We start from the raw sequence: 19,758 nt of genomic DNA, 5'->3' as shown, positions 1-19,758 counted from the left end.
GGTACTGCTCAAGAGTAGTGTATGTTGTTTTTTTCCTCGCTTAAGTTCCCAATTACCTGTTTCGCCCGGCGACCACGAATGAATGACGATGAGGTCCGAAACTGGGATCTTCATAGAGGCAAAAAAGAAGGTGGAGGCGAAAAGCGCTCGCAATGTAGGAGCGTTGCAGGGCCTCGTCGTACCCGTGTGGGCGGGCCCTTTAGATGGGAGGTCAACTAGTCGCGTTGAGATCGAAGATCATCAATGTAGACGACGAAGTCGTCTACATTGATGACGTTAAAAACATCATTTACGTCCATGCTTGAACTCTCATCGGAGGAAAACGAAAAGGTTCTCAAGGTGCTCAAAATTCAATCTCCTTCTTCCTTCTGTATTTTATTGTTTACCATTCTTCATTTTGCGTCTTTCATATCATTTTTCGTTATACGAGTCCATAGCTATTGTTTTGTTTCGAATGATTCTACTCGGAAAATTGTTTTCGGTGTGTTTTGTCCACAACATTGTTATGCAAGATTAGAGAGAAGGAAGTTTTGTAAGTAGATAATAGTTGTATTTAGGATGGCTACAAATGATGCATATACATTCCTCAGCCGTTGCAAATTTCCAAGGTTCTTAACTCTAGGATCTATCACGAATTCAGTTAGCTTTTTTGCCCAATATTTTTTCACCCCGAAATCTTTAATTCTCCCAAATAACTATTATTTGAGCGTTTCTCTTATTCACTGTCAAATTTTCTTATTTCTGATATTTCTTGATATTTCTACATATGTCATACTCTTTTGACACTTTTTGCTTTCTTGGAGAATGCTAAGACGAATTTATTGTTATCTCCTACTGCTTTTCTAATTTTCATGTAAGGTTTTATTTTAGGTCTCTCCATAATTTGCGCTGTCAAACCCTCTTGCTTTCGCTCGCCCGGACAATACGAAACCTCTCAATAAATACCAGTACATAAAAAGCTTTCGCACCGGAGAAAATTAAATTTGTTTGTGCTGGAAGCGAACACGGATCCGCCCAAGCCTAGAAACAGAACACAATCACCAGCATTTGTGTACAGTCGCAACGTTTCCGAGATTGCTTCTCATCGTTCACATCTTTGTAAACAAATAAATCCTTCTTGTTAGACAAGTGAGACGCTGAGATTCCAGAACTAATATCCTTTTCAAGGTGCATGTGTTGAATTTGATTTGAAATTAAATTGGTAGAATTTTCCTTTGATTTTCTTTGTAATTTAATTTTTTTTTCTCGCATGGATTATACAAAGTTTCAGCATTTACGTCGCTGTTTAAATTTTAAATTAAACTACAACTACTGTGCGTGTTGGCTACAAAAACATATTTTTTAAATTTTAAATTCAAAAAATATGTTTTTGTAGCCAACACGAACAATCCCAAGACGGCAAAACAGACTACAACTATAAATTTTTCTTCTAAACATCACCATTCATTTCGTTTCATAAAAGATGGAATTTCGGCAAGATCGAGCCCTCAACCTCACCCCCTCTTTAGGATTTTCTTATGTTTTTTTTTTCATTTAGGGGAAAGAGTAATATCAGATTCTCTTCTTTGTTTCTTATTCTTTGCATTTTTCTTCTATCTCAAACTCAGAATTTTCGTTTAAGTCCATCCTTTTGATACACAGTAACCTAGAGATAAATCTTTTCAATTCTATCTGACGAACAGTTGCAAACAACTACATCAAGGGAATTAATAAGCACGTCCTCATAATTGAGTTGTTCCACTGAAAACTATATTTTAGCAGAAAAAAAGAAAACTATATTTTCCTTTACTTTTGCCAAAATCATGGAATTTTGTCTCACTTTTCTTTCACTCATATACCACCATTGTTTAAATATCGCATACCGACCGAGCAAAGAAGAAATCTTTCGTAGAAGTCGGATTCTTGCATTCTCTTCAATGACATTGAAATTTTCTTCCGTTTTTTTTCCTTTATTCTTCAAAGGAGCCAGCTGTTGTTGATCATCAAGGAGATCTAATGAATATCCATATCCATATGTCTCTGAATACACGAGGAAGCGTTCTGATTCACGAAACTTCTTCGTTCTATGGAGCGAACAAATGAACATTGATGATCTTCTTGATCAGTTTTTATGCGGAAGGAAACTTCTCTACGCTACCAACCCAACTCACCAACTATTGCAGAACTTTCTGTAAAAATTTGATCGATATTTAACATCTAATCACCATTGTTTGAATACCTTCATTAAAAAGACGGCAAAATGTTCTAAGCTTTGTCAACAAAACAGCTCAGCTTCCTAGTGAAAAAACTAAAAAAAAAGTTTTTGCCTTTATCTTTTTTTCGCTTACTACGGAAACAAAAAGCGAAAGCAGGCATTAGAGCTTAGCTGTCGATCTGGACCCACGAGGATGAAAGTATTTGCTGACGAATCGTCTAGGAATTATTTTCGAGGTCTCAACGAAGATGTTCGTCAGTCATGAATAAACAAAAAAAGTAAAGAGCGGGCGCTATGCCGTTCTAGTCGTAGTTCTTTCTGTGAGTTCTCTTTCAACGAAAGGAAAAATTCTAGGTTATCAGTAAGAATAATAAAAGTAAATATTGCGGAGATTTTTAATACTGTAAATATTGCCCAGATGTTGAATGTGCATTTTAAATCACATTCAACTATTGGAGAAACGATGATTAGGCTGCTTACAAACGACGGAAACGTTATCAGTTTTTTAAAATGCCAATTTCAGTAATAAAACATAATTTTGATGCTCAATTTAATAACGAGGACATTTGAAGGAATTGTGAGCAAAATTGGATAACTCTAATGAATCATGAATCATTCATTTTCTGACATTTCATCCACCGCCATCAAAATGTCTCTTAGCGCTATGAAATACGTTCCATGAAAAGTTATGGATATTCTAAAGAAAACTTGCGTTCAACTAGTTTTTCATTTGTAGTGATGTGATTTTTTTTCTACACTAATGCGTCGGTAGTTCTAATCGCACGTTATAATTTTAAATTTAAATTTGATAGGCTGGATTTTTTTCTTCACTCGTTATCGCTTTGTTGAAATATTCCCAAAATTCCGTTCAGAGTATGAATCAATCTGCGACGGGTGCAGAATCCACGAATCTGTTCTCTCTAAATCCTATCAAAGAAGAACTTATTATTGGTGTTATATATTCTATTCTCGCTGTGGGGGCTATGCCGCTCTACGTCGTAGTTCTTACTGTGAGTTCTTCTTTGAAGGCATCACTCCATGAATCTGAGGTGGTACGGATTTCAGGTGGAGTATTCGTATACGGGATAGTATTATAGATTATGGAGAGGTGGGATTCGTGAGATTCCGTCTATTTCTTCCTAATTGCCGTAAAAAACGGTCCGGAAGATACGGCTTCGGATGTTCTGGCGTACTATTTTCTACAAGGAGTTCGATTAGAGCGCGCCAGCCTTGTGCACTCGCCGCATATTATTTTTTTTACAGGAATTAGGAAAAAAAATGAACGGAATCACTGCCGTCTCTATTATCTACTATGCCGTATACGAATATTCCACCTGAAATCCGTACCACCTCAGATTCGTGAGGTGATGCATTTAAGGGAAAGAAAAATTCTAGGTTTTCAGTAAATTCTAAATTCTAGGTTCATTCAGTTGACTTTATCTAATAAGATATCCAAAATAACATTTATTGCTAATTTAAAGACATCACCCCACGAATCTGAGGTGGTGCAGATTTCAGGTGGAGTATTCGTATACAGGATGGGAGACTACGGAGAGGGGGGTGATTCAGTCCATTTCCTCCTAATTGCCGTAAAAAACGGCCCGGAAGATACGGCTTCATTCGTTTTGGCGCACCATTTTGTGCAAGAGGTTCGATTGGAGCGCGCCAGTCTTGTGCGGCGCCGCATCTTCCGGGCCGTTTTCTACGGCAATTAGGAAGAAATGGACGGAATCACCTCCCTCTCCGTAGTCTCCCATCCTGTATACGAATACTCCACCTGAAATCTGCACCACCTCAGATTCGTGGGGTGATGCCTTTAACATGACTAGTTCAGCATTTACGTCTGCAAAAATTGCAAAGAATATCCATATAAGAGTAATGTTCCCTTTGAGGTAATGACAACGGATCGGGATCTCGCATCGAACAAACAATATCAGCTTATGAACCAGATTAATTTCGTCGACTTTGGTCAAACGATTATCCATATGTTATCAGGAATCTATTTAATTTTTCCGCAGATACAAGTGAAATACCAGGTTTTAATTCGAGTGAGTAGAGGATTGCTGTAAAGAACCTTATTTTCTCATTACATGTATTTCTTATTTTCTTTTTATATTTTTTTAATGTTTTTTCTTCTTTTTTTTTCAATACTTTAAAATTATATTCTAGGTGAGTGGTTGTACAGCTAATTCGTTATGGTTGGCTATGTTTCCCATTATGTCTATCCTTTCAATAAAGCAAATTTTAATTCTACGAGAAGCTATACGTGCAAACGTTACACCATTTGCGTTAAAGGTTCATGAATTCTTTGTCAACCTTTGTATATACATATTTTTTAAAATTAAAATCCATTTTTTTCAGATTTTGATGGTGATCGGTTGGTTGTACACGATAGGTGTATGGTTGTGGGGTTGTATAACACAGAATTTTTATTTGAGCGGTGTAGGTTGGTCCTATGATTTCACAAAGCTCGGAGCCGCAACCTTATCTGCCTTGGAATGGTATTTTTGCTTCCCGTGCCTTGGTCTCACATATTTAGCATATCTGATAATTGTACTTCATGTACATACGGTAAGTAGTTTAAAATGATAAAATAGAAATTTTCCACAGTTTGATGTTATAAAAACAATCGTGTAATGGAACAAAAACCTATGCCTTGTTGTCAAAAACAATTTTTTTCATTATCGGCCAAGTTTTCTCCGAGTAATAGCATGCTTCTTTTTAATTAATTTCCAGTTTGAAACTTCCGACAACTTTTGAATTCACATATGGATGAAGGAAAAGAATATTCGCAATCAGCTTCTGATCACGAATAAAGAAGTTAAATTAAGGATAAAGGATAAAGTTTCTGGCGTTAATCAATCCGCTTGGGATGCGCCCCCACGTTCACTTCAATTCAGAATCGTCCGAGGTTTACGAATGCGTAACTGGCCCATACAATGAATTACGGGGGCTAGCCGATGTGTCAAGTCAGTGTTTTTAACCTCCCAGTCAAGTCGGGTACCAATTTATCGACTTCGTAAGGATTAAAGGCTTGGTGAACACTAGGACGGATTCGAACCTCCGATCGATCGTACGGGAAGCCGAACCTCTAACCGCTACACTACACTCGCCCCTAAGGAAGTTTACGTATTTTTCAAAAAGAACGTTATTGTTTGGATTGAGTGCCTTCACGCTTAGCGAAGGCATATCTCTAGAGTCGTGGAGAGGCGAAAGTAATCAGCGAATCCTTCAAAGCTTCGCCTCTTCTTGGGCCAAACATATGACGAAACTCCAAAAACATATCTGGAATCAATGACTTGCATACCCTCGACTTTATTTTAGAACATTAGTTTTTTTTTTCAGATACACTGGTTTTTTTGACGTATCAAATACAGCGTATGACGAATATAGGGCTGGTGTAGTGTAGTGGTTAGAGCACCCGCTTCCTGCACGATCGATCGGAGGTTCGAATCCGCCCTAGCGCTCACTAAGCCTCTCATCCTTGTGGAGTCTATAAATTGATGCCAAGCCTGTCTGGGAGGATAAAAACACCGAGTTGCCCCGTAAGCCAGGCCCCGTAAGTCATTGTATAGGCCACTTACACGTTCATAAAACGTCAAACGATTCTGAATTGAAGTGAACGTGGTGGCGAAGGTCCCAAGCGGATTGACTGACGCCAGCGACTTTATCCTTTTTTATTTATCACTATTACTAGGTGACTACGTCTTCACATAGATTGACATATGCAATTTAGACAAGAAAAATTGCGAGCAGCAGGAGAACAGAAAAACACGAGATCAGAATATTTTTACAGTCTACTGTACTTTGCGTTTGTATAATGTTATTGATAGTATTGTGGCATAATGCAGGTATGTTTGGCAAAATTGCAATTTTTTTCACCATGCACCTGTTTTTATTCGATTAAATTTAGAATCATGGTTCGCTATGACAAATATCACTATAGCCGTGCTGAATAGTTCATGGATTTGTTTTTTGTATCTTAATCCTATATTTCTTCTTGTATTAAATAAGTAAGTTCACTTCTTCCTACTTGTAATTTTGCAATTGTTGATAGTTTTAATTTATTGATTAGACGTGAGCTATAGGAGGGGTGTAGGTACGGGAACAGTTCACCCTCTTCGAATAGGTTTTTAATGATTTCTGGACTTCTATCGCAAACGATAGATGTTTCGTATTTTTATTATTTTTTTTTATTTTTTGCTTTGTATCTCGTATTCGAGAACGAGAAACAACGCTTTGGTTAAAGAAAAAGTATATGGATTGTTTCAGCAAATTTAAGATTGATTTTGGATTTTTTTCCATTTGCAATAAGAAATTATTCAATGGTGTAACTTTTGTGAAAGAGTTTGGGCAGCTGATTAGTATTTTAAAACATCTGCATTTCTCAAACTGTCATTTTCAAAAAAAAACGAGTTTCAGGACCATACGAGCAAAGGTTTTGCGATTAATCAATAGTAAAAGTGAATCAACAACGAATTTAAGCATGATCAAAACGAATAAACGGGTGATGATGAGGTGAGTGAAATAGAGATGTGCTAAGCGCTTTTTTTTTTGAACTGAATCTATAGATAGCGTCGACATCGCCTCTAGGGGTCAGAGAGTGGTTTCTTTTCCCTTTTCAACGCTGTAGTATGAAAAGCTGTAATGTTGTCTGGATTGTATTATGGAAGTATGCTGCTCTCAAAAAAAAAAATCACTTAATGAGTAACTTAAGTACCGTTTCGATAAAAAAAAAAACGACGAAACTTTCTTTATTCTTCCCAATACAACATTCTTCCTTCCTTCCTGGTACACGGTTTTTTTTCAAACAATTAAAATAAAGAATATGAAGTTTTACACTTGTAAGAATTACGGTAGCCAAGCATTGACAATCTTATAATATTTCGGATTGAATAGTTTACGAGTACCGAATCTAAGGGGAAAAACACGAAAGAAAATGAGTAATTTTTTTTCAAAAACGATGAAAAATCGTTAAAACTATTTTAGCGCTTCGTTGAAAATCAGCTATTGCTGATGAAAAAAGTGTATACGAAAATGTGTTCTGTATTTCCTTTCGGTTCCTCCGATTTCTTTCCCCTCTTGTTGAAAAATTTATTAAGGTAAAATTGATCCATAAATATTTAAATTAAGTAAAGAATTGGATTAACAACTAGTTAAAGACGTGATTCCAAATTCTACTGTAATTTTCCTTCTGCTCGCAATCGTTTCTTCATTCTGTTCACCAGGATTTGTTGGGTTCGTGCTCTTCTTCGGTTAGATGTCACTTTGACAAAAGCGTACAATAATACAAGAAACACTGTAATAATTACTTTAACAACATAATGCCATAAATTTCTAATAATTTTATCCCTTCATAGTTTCTCAGTTTAGCACAAAAAAAGCTGTTCTTAATTTCTATCAATAGAGCAAACTAAGCAGTATTGATTGAAGGCATTGGATCAGTATCTCAGTATTGGAAGTGAGTTTTCTCGAAAATTTTCGTGGACTTCACCGTACTTCAATGGTGCGAAAAATGATCCCCAATTCTAAGATCAGATTTTCACGTGAATTTGGATGTGCTATAGATTGTTTTCAGCATATTTCAAATTCTACGTTTTTGACAGTTTTTTCAAATTCAAAAAAAAGTACAGAATTCAATTTTTTTGGCAAAACAGGACACAGGAAGATGCCGTAGATCCGTGGGCAGGGCGGTTTGTTGGAGTTCACTCGAACAGTGTTCGGCAGTCCAGTAATCAGAATAATGATAAGATTTCGCGTAGGGATGAGGAATTAGAATGCGTTACTGTATTATTCTCTTGCGTCTTTTAGTTCATATACAACAAAAACAGTTTAAATCACTACATTAAGCTTGTTATACATTTGTTGAGTTGAATAGTACTTAAATTGCTTTCTAAAAGAACCAGGATAGCTCTGCCTGTCTATTCTGGATCGTATATGTTCACTCGAATGGGTGCGATGCGTGTTTGATGGGGGAAGTAGAAAATAAAGATGTGTTTACAAAAAAATGAATGTAAATCAGAAAGAGCTGTGCGTTGGTGCAGACGCGTCGCGTTCACCTGACTAAACATATTCGGAAACGAGTATACGTTAGCTTACCTATGATAATAATTCCCCAGGTGATAACTTTTCCACTATCGTCACCCAGGCCAAGTCGAATGCTAAACAAAAAAAATGATAAACTTAATACTTTTTGTTTGTAAATTTAGTAATTTTCAATAATTTTTACTTTTAATAATTTAATAATTCAATAATTAAAAACTTATAATTTTTGTTTGCAGTGTTCCATTGTGTATTTTCTCTTTAGGACCAATGGAAACGTCGCCAATCACGGTATAATTACTACAAATCACACAGATCAAAAATATATGACTACATAGAGGATATTGCGAAAAATTGATCGTTGCTCCTACAGAACTCGGTAATTTTTCAATCACTTCTTGGTTGATTTATTATTTATTTTATTTATTTTTGGCTTATGATTTATTTATTTTTATTTGTTTTATATCGCAGAAAAAGCATGGGTTCTCGGACCCTTGAAATTCTTAATGAACAAACCTAGCATTATGTAACTGGATGTTAATTTTCCTTCCATCCGGCAAAGTTGCTTCCAGACGCCGCTTCACATCACGTGACGTTAAAGTCGTGAGTAGTAGATCGCCGCTTTTCAGATGCACTATTCCTTGTTCAAGGCAAGCTCGGGACGTGTCGTACCGCCCCGGAGGGCGTGACGATACTCGCCAACTTACCTAAATATGAGTATGTGGATGAAAAATTGGTGATACGAGATCCGCTGCGCTGCGAAATTCATACCCTTGTAGCATCAGTGGCAAACAACTCTTCTCTTATACGAATACGGTAACTCCGTCCAGGAACCATCCTCAACAAAGCCTTTATAAATACAAAAGAACTACTTCTCCGCTTTCGATACTGCCGCTAATCTACCGTTCAAGTGCATTTTCAAGCGTTTTAATTTTATTTCAAATATTTTGCCTTTTATCTGCTCCTTCATCCATTCATTCGTCTATTGATTCTCTTATTCATTTTTCCAACGTTATCGATAGAACCTGCTGTTCATCAGTTTATTCGTCCGCTCATTGGCTATTCATTCATTCATTCTTTCATTCATTTATTCATTCATTCATTAGTTCATTCATTCATTCGTTCATTCATTCATCCATTCATTCATTCATTTTTTCGTTCATCCATGCATTCGATCACTTATTCATTCAATTTTCTTCGACATAACTCACCTTTCATCCATTCATGTACTCATTAATTTGCGCATTTATTCATGCAATCATCTATTCATTCAGATTCATTCATTCATTCAATCAATAGACCACCAATCTAATTATTTATTGATTTTCCACCTTCACTCATATCTTACGAATTCATTCGTATTTTAATGCAAACATTCGAATAAATACCCATATTCGCATATTTTGTTATTTCTTACCGGTTTATAGCTGCTTAACCGAGATAAAAGGTTTTGTGTATTTTAAGGTTCGAAGAATTAATTAGTTAATAATTAATCAGCTACCGTATTTCTTGTAGCATGTGAAGAAAAACTGGAATTAAAGCCTCACTCAATGTCTGTATGTTCGTGTTCGATAAAAATTGTCTCAATCTCAGGCTCGTATTCAACGCACGGATCCGCTTCCCCCTCTAATTCCTCGTCGATTTTTGACTAAAATGTGATTCCCTCATGTAATTCTCCGAAAAGACTGACCACCAACCTTTATATTGATTTTTCGACATTCTGCTAGTTTAGCGCAATCGTACTTTTCCTCACTACAAGGTATTTCATCAATGTAAAATCCTGGATGATCTGGTATTTGTGGTCTGGTGGTGTTCAGTACATCTTTGAAAGCTTTGTAGTAGAGGTCCTCCTTCAAAATTTCGGGGAAATTTTGGTTTAGTGGGAAGAGAGAATTTCATATAGGCTTTCGAATAATAAATTACAAAGTGAACTCCTACTTTATATCGTTTCACATCCTGTAGACTTTCCATGCTCTCCCAAATTGTGGACCACAATGCGATACCACGTTCTTTGTATGGACTTATGGACATCATAGTTTGAAAGTCGGAGCTGACCGGCTTTGAATCCCATGGATAAATCTATAAGATATGGTTTATGGACAGAATCACCTAATATTTCACATTTGACTTTGTCTCACACTTTGACTCGACTTTGTTCCTTTTTTATAGCCGAGACGGGGTCGAATTGGGCCTTATTCTAAGGATCCGACGGGTTCTCCTCCTTCAGAATTTGAGAAGTTGGATCAACCACAAGTTGTGGGATCGAGCGCTCATTCTACCGTGCATAGAACTTTCAAAAACTTCATCTCTCAGTTTTTTTTTGCTTTCCATTGATTCCATCCATCCATCAGTCATTGCTTGAATTAATGAGAAGAGCGCATTTCTGAGGAACAAAATGTTGGATAGAGGGAACAAAACTCCAGTAGTGCTATGTGAGAAGATTTTTGTTTTGTCCGCTTTCTGCTAAAAAAAAAAACCAGGCACCTCAGGAGGGTGAACAGATTGATATTCAGGAATTTAGTGAATGTACATACTTTAGAAAGACATTAATTCGTCAAATATTTACCGGCTTATCTGGTTTGATCTTCATTAGCGACAAATATCCTTTGCGAATCTTATAGGACGATAACAATGCACTAAAAACGAATAAATTTTACTTTGGAATCATAGCCTCGCGGAAAAACAGAGGATTGGAAAATATGTAACCCGTGCCATTTTCTATCAGGTGTATAAAATTTTCCACAAAGAATTCCAGAACAACAACATGCTGAACAACATGACCAGTCATCCCAACTGATGTCAATCTTTACCGGAAAAAAATCACTTTATCACGGATTTTTCCATTAGCTATTAGCTATTTTCACTACTTTATATTATAGAGTTTCTTAAAGTTAAATGAAAAAGAAGAAAAAAAGTGCGGACCTTTAAATTTGTGCCTAAATCAAGTATTGGAATTGGATCTTTCTCTGTGATGGGTTTTTTCCCTTCAAGGCTCATCACTTTAATATCAGAGTATTTGAATTCTCTTATCCCTGAATAGAAATTTTTTTCTGAAAGCTAAGGCCTTCACCTGTTTCCCTTAACATACCATTAACTAAATAGTCCAAATTCATTATAACACCCGAACTTCTTGCTTCATTGTCGACGAGCTAAAAATAGATTGAAAATCAAAAACTAAAAAAAAAATAATAAAAAATTGGACAAAATAGACACAGATGTTACATAGAAAAAAGTTGAAGAACCAATTTCTTCTCTATCTAACATCTGCGTCAGCTGCAAGAGCTATTTCTCTTCTTTATTCCTCACAAGTTTGATTTTTGCAGACCCTCTGTTAACTACGCGCTTTATTTTCAGGGTTTTGAACACTTAAGAAAGTCCTCCATGCAGTAACGCTCGACGATAAATCCACTGAGGACCAGTTCTCGTGTCACAGATATGTATATTATTTGGAATTGCTTACAACTGCGCAAACAAGTGTGGACCACGGCTGGATATCAGCTCGCGAAAGAGACGACAATGAATCAACGTATGAGTTTATCTGGAATAATTCATATAATTTTTCGAAGCTTAAATTCCTACCAAACAATATTGCGCAGGCACTTAATCTGGCTTTTACGTTTTTCCAGGTTTCAGTTTTATCTAGTAATTTATACGAGATGATTTATTAAGGATTTGATGAAGGTCGATAATAAATTTCAATAAATACTAATAAATCAGGACCAGTTCTCGTCCCACAGGTGTGGATATTATTTGGAATTCTTAGACATAAAGTTGCGCTAAGCTTCAAAAATAACATCACCATGAGTTTCCCTTCAGGTTTCAAAAGAAAACCTTCTAAACCGCTGTAGGTGAATACTCCTGTATCTCGTCCGATAAGTTGTGGGATTGCAGTAAGGGCGGCAGTTTTTGACTCTGAAATTTCAAAGAATCTCCTTAGTTGATCCACGACAACTAGAATCCTGAAAATACTGTAAATCTCGACAATCACATGAACATGCACTCTTTAGCAATTTTCTCATAAAAGATACATTAATTAACAATTTTCAAATGGCTGTGGCCATGTGGCTTGAAAGCTGTAGCCCCTACCTAAGACTTCAGTCGTCGCAAGGACGGAAATGCACCTTCCTCCCTCCCGAATCTTCAAGCACACTCGTTTTGTAACCCCTTTTTTCTTTGATTCACATTTAAATTTGAATTTAGTGATTTTGCGGAAATTTCGAAAAATTTCTGAATCCATTAAATTTGTTGAGTGTGTCCCGGAAGATCAGCCGCCATTACCGGTCACCACTGGGAGTGGCCGCAGGCGAAAACCATTTACTATCTCAAGCGATCTAAGGAAGTCTCAAGACGCAGGACACGGCAAAATCTGTTTCTGGAAACTTCTATTTGATTTTCTGTGACTTACCAGCGTTTAACCTCGCCATATTGTTGATGACATCAGACAGAAATGTATTTGCCGCTGGCTTTCCTCGGTCCAGAATCCATTGAGTTGGCATTGAAGTGAAATTTCTGAAGGATTTTATGGGAGGAGCATTCTAGATGTGTATTATATTGCTGCAGAAATACCTCGTACCTCCCAGATACTTTATAGAAAATAGTAGTCATTCCAGTTTGTTCTGGATTTTTCGATAAACATGGGACCTGGAAAAGAGCTCTTCGTAAATGGAAGAAAAATTGTCTATGTGACTTCAGTCAGACATTGTAACTTTGTCCGGGTAACGGTAGAACGTCTGTTCGTACGCGCGCACTTTCTCTGCACGCTCCCTCCTTAACGTCCTGCCCTCCCTTGGATTCATATGACGGTTTTCCAATTAAGTTCCGGTACGTTAACAAGAATAACTAGTCAAGGAACTATCATAATAGACCAGTACATCAGCTTGCGGGAAAAAAATTGACTGTTCGTTAAATTTTGTGTTGAATTTGTTGAGGAGGGAGAAAAAGTGTTCAAAAGAAATAATACGTTCTATTCAGAATATCCAGTAAGCTTTTGTAGTAACAACGGGAAAGCGGAACTGTAATGATGTCACGCCTACTTTCGCTTTCGCCTACTTTCAGTAGATTTTCCCCTAGCTTCCACAATTCTTTCCCCTCTTCGAGTCATTCTCCTTGTAGGAGATTCCGTGGAAAAATTTTTGAAAATGTTTTTTTTTGGTAAGTAGTATTCTGGTGGGATGAAATGAGTACCAAATGGGAAAGCCAATAACTTCAGTTGAAACTGAATTCCTATCATGAACTTGCAATCCGAACATTTCGAATGACCTCCATCTCCCAAAAATCTTCCAACCATCCCCTACATCCCTGTTCGATTTGCCAGTCCTTTGAAACATTTTAAGCACATTTATTTCGATTTTCTATTCACATAAAATTTAATTTCGCTCTCAATTGTTCCTTATTTTTAAAAGCTTTTACTCTTTTGTTTCTCTGAATTTTGTTATCCGACATATTTCTTTATGATCTTAAGGAGAGTTCGAAAAAATGAGGAAAAGGAGAGGAATGATTGGTCTGAAAAAGCCGAGATAGTTAAGAACCTATTTGGAAATCATGTTGAATTTTTGTAAAATTATCCCTTTGTCTTCCGTAAATACGAGAATCCCCTTCTTGCAGACGCAGAATGCAAAATTTCTTTGCCAAGAAAAGTTATCCGGTGATTTCCATTTATGCTTATTAACCATCCTAATAAAATCTTGTTTGACTACTCCTGGAGAGAAAAAAAGAGAAATTTGCAAAACAATAAAAATTACTGGAAATGATGGAAGGTTGTGGGAGAAAAAAAACTACTTCTTTTCTTCTAATCTCGTAAGTTGTGTCGCATAAAACATTATTAAACACATTCCAATTTCTAATCCACTTATCTCAAATGGAAAACCGAATGGCTCATAAAATTGCTTGATTATTGTCCCATAGAAATCATGATTTCCATCTTGTTCTCTGCAACCACTGGTATTTTTTTTGTGTTTTTGAGTTTTTTCCTTTTCTCACCCGATGTACGAGGTCTTCGTGAATGCTGGCTCTGCCATCCATGCAGTCATCGCTCCGTCAAGATCTGTGTTCATATCCAACATGTGATGTAATGGTGCATCTCGCCAAAATGGCGTATCTCGAACGCCAATATATTGCTTTATTTTGTCTTCTACATTGGAAAACTTTGATCTGAAATTTTTTCTTTTTGTTTCTTCCATAAAAATACCAAATAGTCTTGACTGTGCATTGGGTTGGCCACCTTGTTATTAAAGCACAACAAAACAACCAATTATTAGCACGTACGCATTTTTACAGGAAAACAAAAAAACATACACAAGAAACTAAACACATATATTATACGAAAGTGTTGCCACAGACAACATAAGCCATTGGTGAGTCGTATGGAAGAAATCGAAAATAACGCTCTATTCCTCATTTCATTGAAATTTAAAAACATACGTGGTTTTATCTCACGAAGTTTCGGGATCTTGAGCACATGCTCGTGAAAATGATTTGGGTTTTTCACAAAAAAAAAGTTGCAACAGCAGAAATTTTTGGGAAATGAGGCAGTAAAATTTTTTTTGCTAGCACGAAGAACTTGATTGAGCCACATTTTTGGTGATAGTGACTCAAATGGTGAAGACTCTCTTACAACCTGGGTTAGCCGTTGACATGGCAACTTCTTTCATATGTAATAATCTAGTACTTTATTGTATTTTTATTACATTCAATCAAGAATTTCTTATGTATTAATTGAGTTTTTTTCCATTAAATGAATGTATACGTCTAGATCTGTTCCATGAAACAATTAGCATACACCTGCTAATAAGAGGGTATTTTCTGGAATACAAACAAGGCAAGACACCAGAAGTTAATAAAATAATCGTCCTCTCGGAAATAATCGGTTCACATCATTTAGCATAGAAAATTACCTGGGATAAAGCATTTGAGTAAGATCCTCAGCTTTCACTATCTTTTCTCTGAAATACTGTAAATAGTTCTTAGCTGGAAAGAAAGCGTCATTTTAATCCTCTATTCCCACAGACTAGGCTACTAATTAGGAAGATAAGAGCTTACCCTCGATTTCTGTATTTCTCACTGAAAGCAACTAATGAACCATCATCACGGAGTGGAAATTTATAGGAATAAGAAAGTATCGCTCGTGGTAGGAAAGGTGCTGTTTCACTCAGGTCTAGAAATGAACATTCATTATCATCGGCGCACTCTATGATCAATTCTTTGTTTGTTTCAATCCATGAGAGACATCCTAGTCTTTTTTATTTGAATCATTCATATAAAATGTTATCAGTATCTTTTTGAAATTTTGTTTTCTAGAAGGTCAAAGTCGTACTAAACAGGTAAAGATCATTTCTACTTTTGAATTCGCAGCTCTGATTAGAATGCACTTTGAACATCGCTTTTTCATGGAAAAAATTGCTCAAAACAGCTTTCGAGAACTTTCATATTATTTATCGTTTTTACTTATCATTTATTATTATTACTATCATTTCAAAGCTCCTTTCAAAATTTGTGAAAGTTCGACGGCAACGGTGTGGAATGTATCGGCGCTACTCGGATGCTTTGAAATCTGCAACTGCGACTGCGACTGTTTGAGATTCGATTTAAGCGATTCTTTTCGTACCGATAACAACTGATTAACTTAATTCGTCCACGACCATCTTGGAAAATCCTCTTTTTGCTGCTCAGCTGAATTTTGGTGTTTCCGTACTTCTCTTATGACCTCCGAATATTGTTATTCGGTCTGAGAAGACCTTCTTCGAATACTTCTATTAGATTGGTGAAAAATAATGTGCATTTTCCAGCATTCACTTCGAAACGCTACAACTCACCTCAAAATCAACTTTATCAATAGAAGCGAGAACCACTACATTCTACGCAACTCTGCCAACGAGATACCACTTTGATTATTCCATAAAACTGCATAGCATTTCTTGCATAAAACTCCAACTTTTGGAGTCCACGAATTTCTCTCCTTTTCAACACCCCCATGGTTTTCAAATGTTATCAAACATTCCAAACAGAATGCGCTACTAAACATTATACGGTTTTTAATAATAAAGATGAATGTAACTGGAACAAAATTGTCGTGAAGATAAGGCGACGAAAAATGCGCATTATTTTTGCACCAACCTAATAAATTCGCCTTCGTTCGTTAGGAGAATATGCTGGAATATTGCTTTCATTGCTGACCACTGTGCAGAGTGTGGAAGACGGTATTCCTAGAGATGATTCTCTTAGCCTGCCATCTGGGCTTTCTGACTTCCTGCTCTCAGATCTGACCAACTCTAGCAGATGCAGATCTTCGAGCCGATTTCAGTTGAGGTCGACACTCGCCGCAATGGACCTTTTTCTTGCCTCAAAAGCTCAAGATTATGTATGTAAATAACGTTGACAAGTGCTAGCACTGTTGTCCCTTATATTACTCAGATGCTTCATGTAGTGAACCGGGATAGACCTCAAAACCCTCAAATCTTGAGTGACAGCACTCAGAAGGAACAGGTACGCTACGTCGTAAAAGGGAGCTCGAGCTCTTCCATGTCGTAGTCACGAATATAATCCATCCAGATACAGATGATTATCACATTCCTACATTGATCTGGAGTAAGGTAATCCGTACAGATTGAGAACAACATTTAATTTGAATGATTCCCTTTGAACTTATTCGGTAAGGTGAAGGGAAGGATAATAGCGTTTTCACTAAGTACATTGTAACCCTGTTTGACTCCATGGCAGTATACTAGCGTAAAAGATTCACCGTTACGTAATTTGACGGCAACGTAGAAAAACTTTTTATTCTTCAGAGATATAAGTGAAAAATCAAAAAATTTGAGCTTGCAATTGAAAACGCAGCTTTGAATTGTTCTGTCTAAACCAAATCTAGTTCTTGCATAGAAGTGTACATTCGCTGTTAAAGCTTTTTTTCTGGAACGCAATTTGAACTCACTTTCCTGAAAGCTTACCTGGAGAAGGGTGATGTGGCACTTCCGATGTTGCTTTTATGTTGCGCATGAATAGACTGACAAAAAGTACACATACTTTGAACATCCTAACACGAGGGTGAATGAAAACACTGAGCTTTACTTTTTCATCTTCTCAGGTACAAATATAACGATAAAACATGTAAAACATGAGAAATGCCTTGAAAGCGTTATCTTTACCAAAGTTGAAATAAAGATGTATAATTCGCTCAAGAAAATGTGCGAAAGCAAATAAAACAGTGTCTTGTAAGGAAACGTTTGCGCTGCGAAACAATCAAGTTAATGTTTCCAGAGGTCTGTTTTTTTCTGTTTTTAATGTACTTGGGATTTAATTTGGGATTTCAGGAACTTTCCCTGTCTTTCCCACTGACATTTGAGGGAACGAATGAAAAAAGGAAAACAAGATCCTGATAGGAAAAATCCTCCCCATCAAGTATTTTAAAAGCGTCACTTCCACTTTCACTTCTCTTCGTTGCGCGGAAGCAGTAAACGAATCCGCTCCTGTATCTTGATAGAGTATCAAGGAAAACTCTAAGCCGCGAGTTTTTATCTTTGATAGCAAGTGGCAAATTTTGCTCATTTGTTTTTACAACCCTGCAAAATCGTAATGGATTGAATGCGCTTTGAGCGTCATCGTCCAGTAATACGTACAGCAGAAATTGCACGAGCTTTACGAATATCTGGTATGTAGTTTCCTTTTTTCGCAAAAAGAAGAAACGTCGATGAAAGGTTCTCATTGCTCGACGAGAAATATCCCCATTCTACTCTTTTACGCTGAACGAAAAAATATCGCATCAATGGGGTATTGATCTCTTACCGTTTCCATAACGTTTAGCGTCTATCGAGCCCTAGTTTGTAGCATAATTTTTCTCATTGTTCTCTGCAACTATGTTTGGACGTGACGACTTACACTTCTGTCAGCTTCCGAAAATCTTCTCTGCCATATGGCCTTCGTCATATGTTTCATATGCGGATTATCGACTTTCGAATATTGTAGTGCAATGGATTCGCTCCGGATAGGAGCGGCGGGCATCGGTGAATAGGACGCGGCTCCAACTGCACGGATCCGAGGAGACCACATGTCAGCTTAGGTTCTCAGACTCCAATGGCTAGTTTCCCACGGTCCAGTCTCCCCGTTCCAATTCCCTCTTCTGACGGCCTCATAACTACTTCTGTATTCCCGCGCTCCAGCTCCAGGTGATGTGAAAGCGGTTACTATTCGACGGTGCACGAATAATCACGAGAGTGGTTTATCCTTGTGACATCAATATAACATCAATACCATATAATGTGCACGATAAAGACAGATGACATATGGTACAAAACAGGCTATGCTACTGTGGTTCGATAGGTAATGGTTCTCGGGTCCATGTGGTAGTTAGTTGGCGGTTCGATTCTCGTAGAGTGCAACCAGCTGTTGGTGAAGTGGTGTGGAAGTGGTAGTGGTATGCGCCGGAAACCGATCACGAAATTACATTTCAAATTTCGTGCGAAAACGCAAAGGCAATTAGGTAACGAAATTTCAGCAAGATCTCGTCCGTGTGGTGGAAGCCAGCTCTTATATACGCCGACTGGCGTGGGAGAGTTGCTGTATACTTTTGCCAGTGGCAATTTTCCCGCGCGCTGACTGTGAAGGTCGTGCCAGGCAAAACACATATCTTATCTTAGGTCGAGTCATTTTCAGGTGCCTATTGTTCAAACATAAAGTAAAAAGATAAAGTCACTGGCGTGTTAATCCACTTGGGATGCGCCAACGCGTTTTACTGGAATTCGTAATCGTTAAGGTTGGACGCGTATTGGCCTATAACAATGACTTGCGAGGGCCAGCCGATGATTAAGTCAGTGTTTTTATCCTCCCAGACAAGTCTGGCACCAATTTATCGACCCCGGAGTGATGAAAGACTTGGTTTGCACTAGAGCGGTTTCGAACCTTCGACCGTGTGGCTACAACGGACCTCTAACCGACTGCGCCACACCCGCCCCATTGTTTAAACATACAATCGGTTACTGAAATAAGGGATTTTTTTATCGCTAACAGAACTTTGGTTAGTCTTTAGACAGTAGCCTAGTGTTATGTGCTGATTACGTTTAATTATTTTGTTCACTTTGGAAACGAAGAATCAAAGAATACACTCACGCCATGTGACGCTTTACGAATTTGAACAAGGCGATAGTTATGGTGTTAAATGATGTGCAGTGCATATATGGTGAAGAGGTGATAACCGAGCGTGCTGTTAGAAATTGGAAAATAAAATTCCGTTCCGGAAATGTGACCTTGAAAGAGATACCTTTGTGAGAGGTTGTTCTTTAGAATTTGACATTTTGAAGTCAAGATTGAATGAAACTCATGTCGAACAATGAGAGAGTAAACAGGGAACCTCAATACTTCGTAATCAGAATAAATCATCATAAAAATGAATGTATGAAAAACAAAGAGAGTGTTATTTATGGCTAAACCTAATACATTGTGTTGCCAGTAACGGAGGAAATATACTAAATAAAATCGTCTTTTCAAAGAACCGCTCTTTTTGATAATAACATAGCGTTCCAAAAAATTTTTGC

The 19,758-nt window shown here is 37.2% G+C and overlaps 2 protein-coding genes across 6 annotated transcripts; both read right to left on the bottom strand.

The window, feature by feature from the left end:
• Nucleotides 1-7,371: 7,371 nt before the first annotated feature.
• RB195_003894 (uncharacterized protein) lies at nt 7,372-17,263 on the bottom strand (the record flags this gene model as incomplete). Of its 5 annotated transcripts, XM_064201759.1 has the most annotated exons (20): nt 7,372-7,493; nt 8,294-8,355; nt 8,753-8,943; nt 9,008-9,074; nt 9,784-9,884; nt 9,934-10,086; nt 10,175-10,315; nt 10,803-10,872; nt 10,949-11,040; nt 11,159-11,268; nt 11,325-11,385; nt 11,697-11,774; nt 12,036-12,148; nt 12,642-12,745; nt 12,810-12,852; nt 14,103-14,164; nt 14,216-14,386; nt 15,130-15,177; nt 15,275-15,389; nt 17,179-17,227. In XM_064201759.1, 20 exons carry the CDS (start codon nt 17,225-17,227, stop codon nt 7,372-7,374), a joined length of 1,953 nt encoding a protein of 650 aa, XP_064057639.1. The 5 variants fall into 5 exon arrangements, with proteins under 5 accessions (XP_064057639.1, XP_064057640.1, XP_064057642.1 ...); XM_064201760.1 differs by lacking the exon at nt 11,697-11,774; XM_064201758.1 differs by lacking the exons at nt 14,103-14,164; nt 14,216-14,386; nt 15,130-15,177; nt 15,275-15,389; nt 17,179-17,227 and adding an exon at nt 12,985-13,032 and having other exon boundaries at nt 12,810-12,877.
• Nucleotides 17,264-17,826: 563 nt separating this feature from the next.
• On the bottom strand, nt 17,827-18,277 carry RB195_003893 (uncharacterized protein; the record flags this gene model as incomplete). Its single annotated transcript, XM_064201756.1, has 2 exons — nt 17,827-17,970; nt 18,107-18,277. The coding sequence occupies 2 exons, from the start codon at nt 18,275-18,277 to the stop codon at nt 17,827-17,829; spliced, it is 315 nt and encodes a 104-aa protein (XP_064057637.1).
• Nucleotides 18,278-19,758: the final 1,481 nt, after the last annotated feature.

Source organism: Necator americanus, chromosome IV, assembly GCF_031761385.1.
Source record: "Necator americanus strain Aroian chromosome IV, whole genome shotgun sequence".
Lineage (NCBI taxonomy): Eukaryota > Metazoa > Nematoda > Chromadorea > Rhabditida > Ancylostomatidae > Necator > Necator americanus.
The sequence above is the reverse complement of the archived record's forward strand: the minus strand, read 5'-3'. Positions and strand labels throughout refer to the sequence as shown.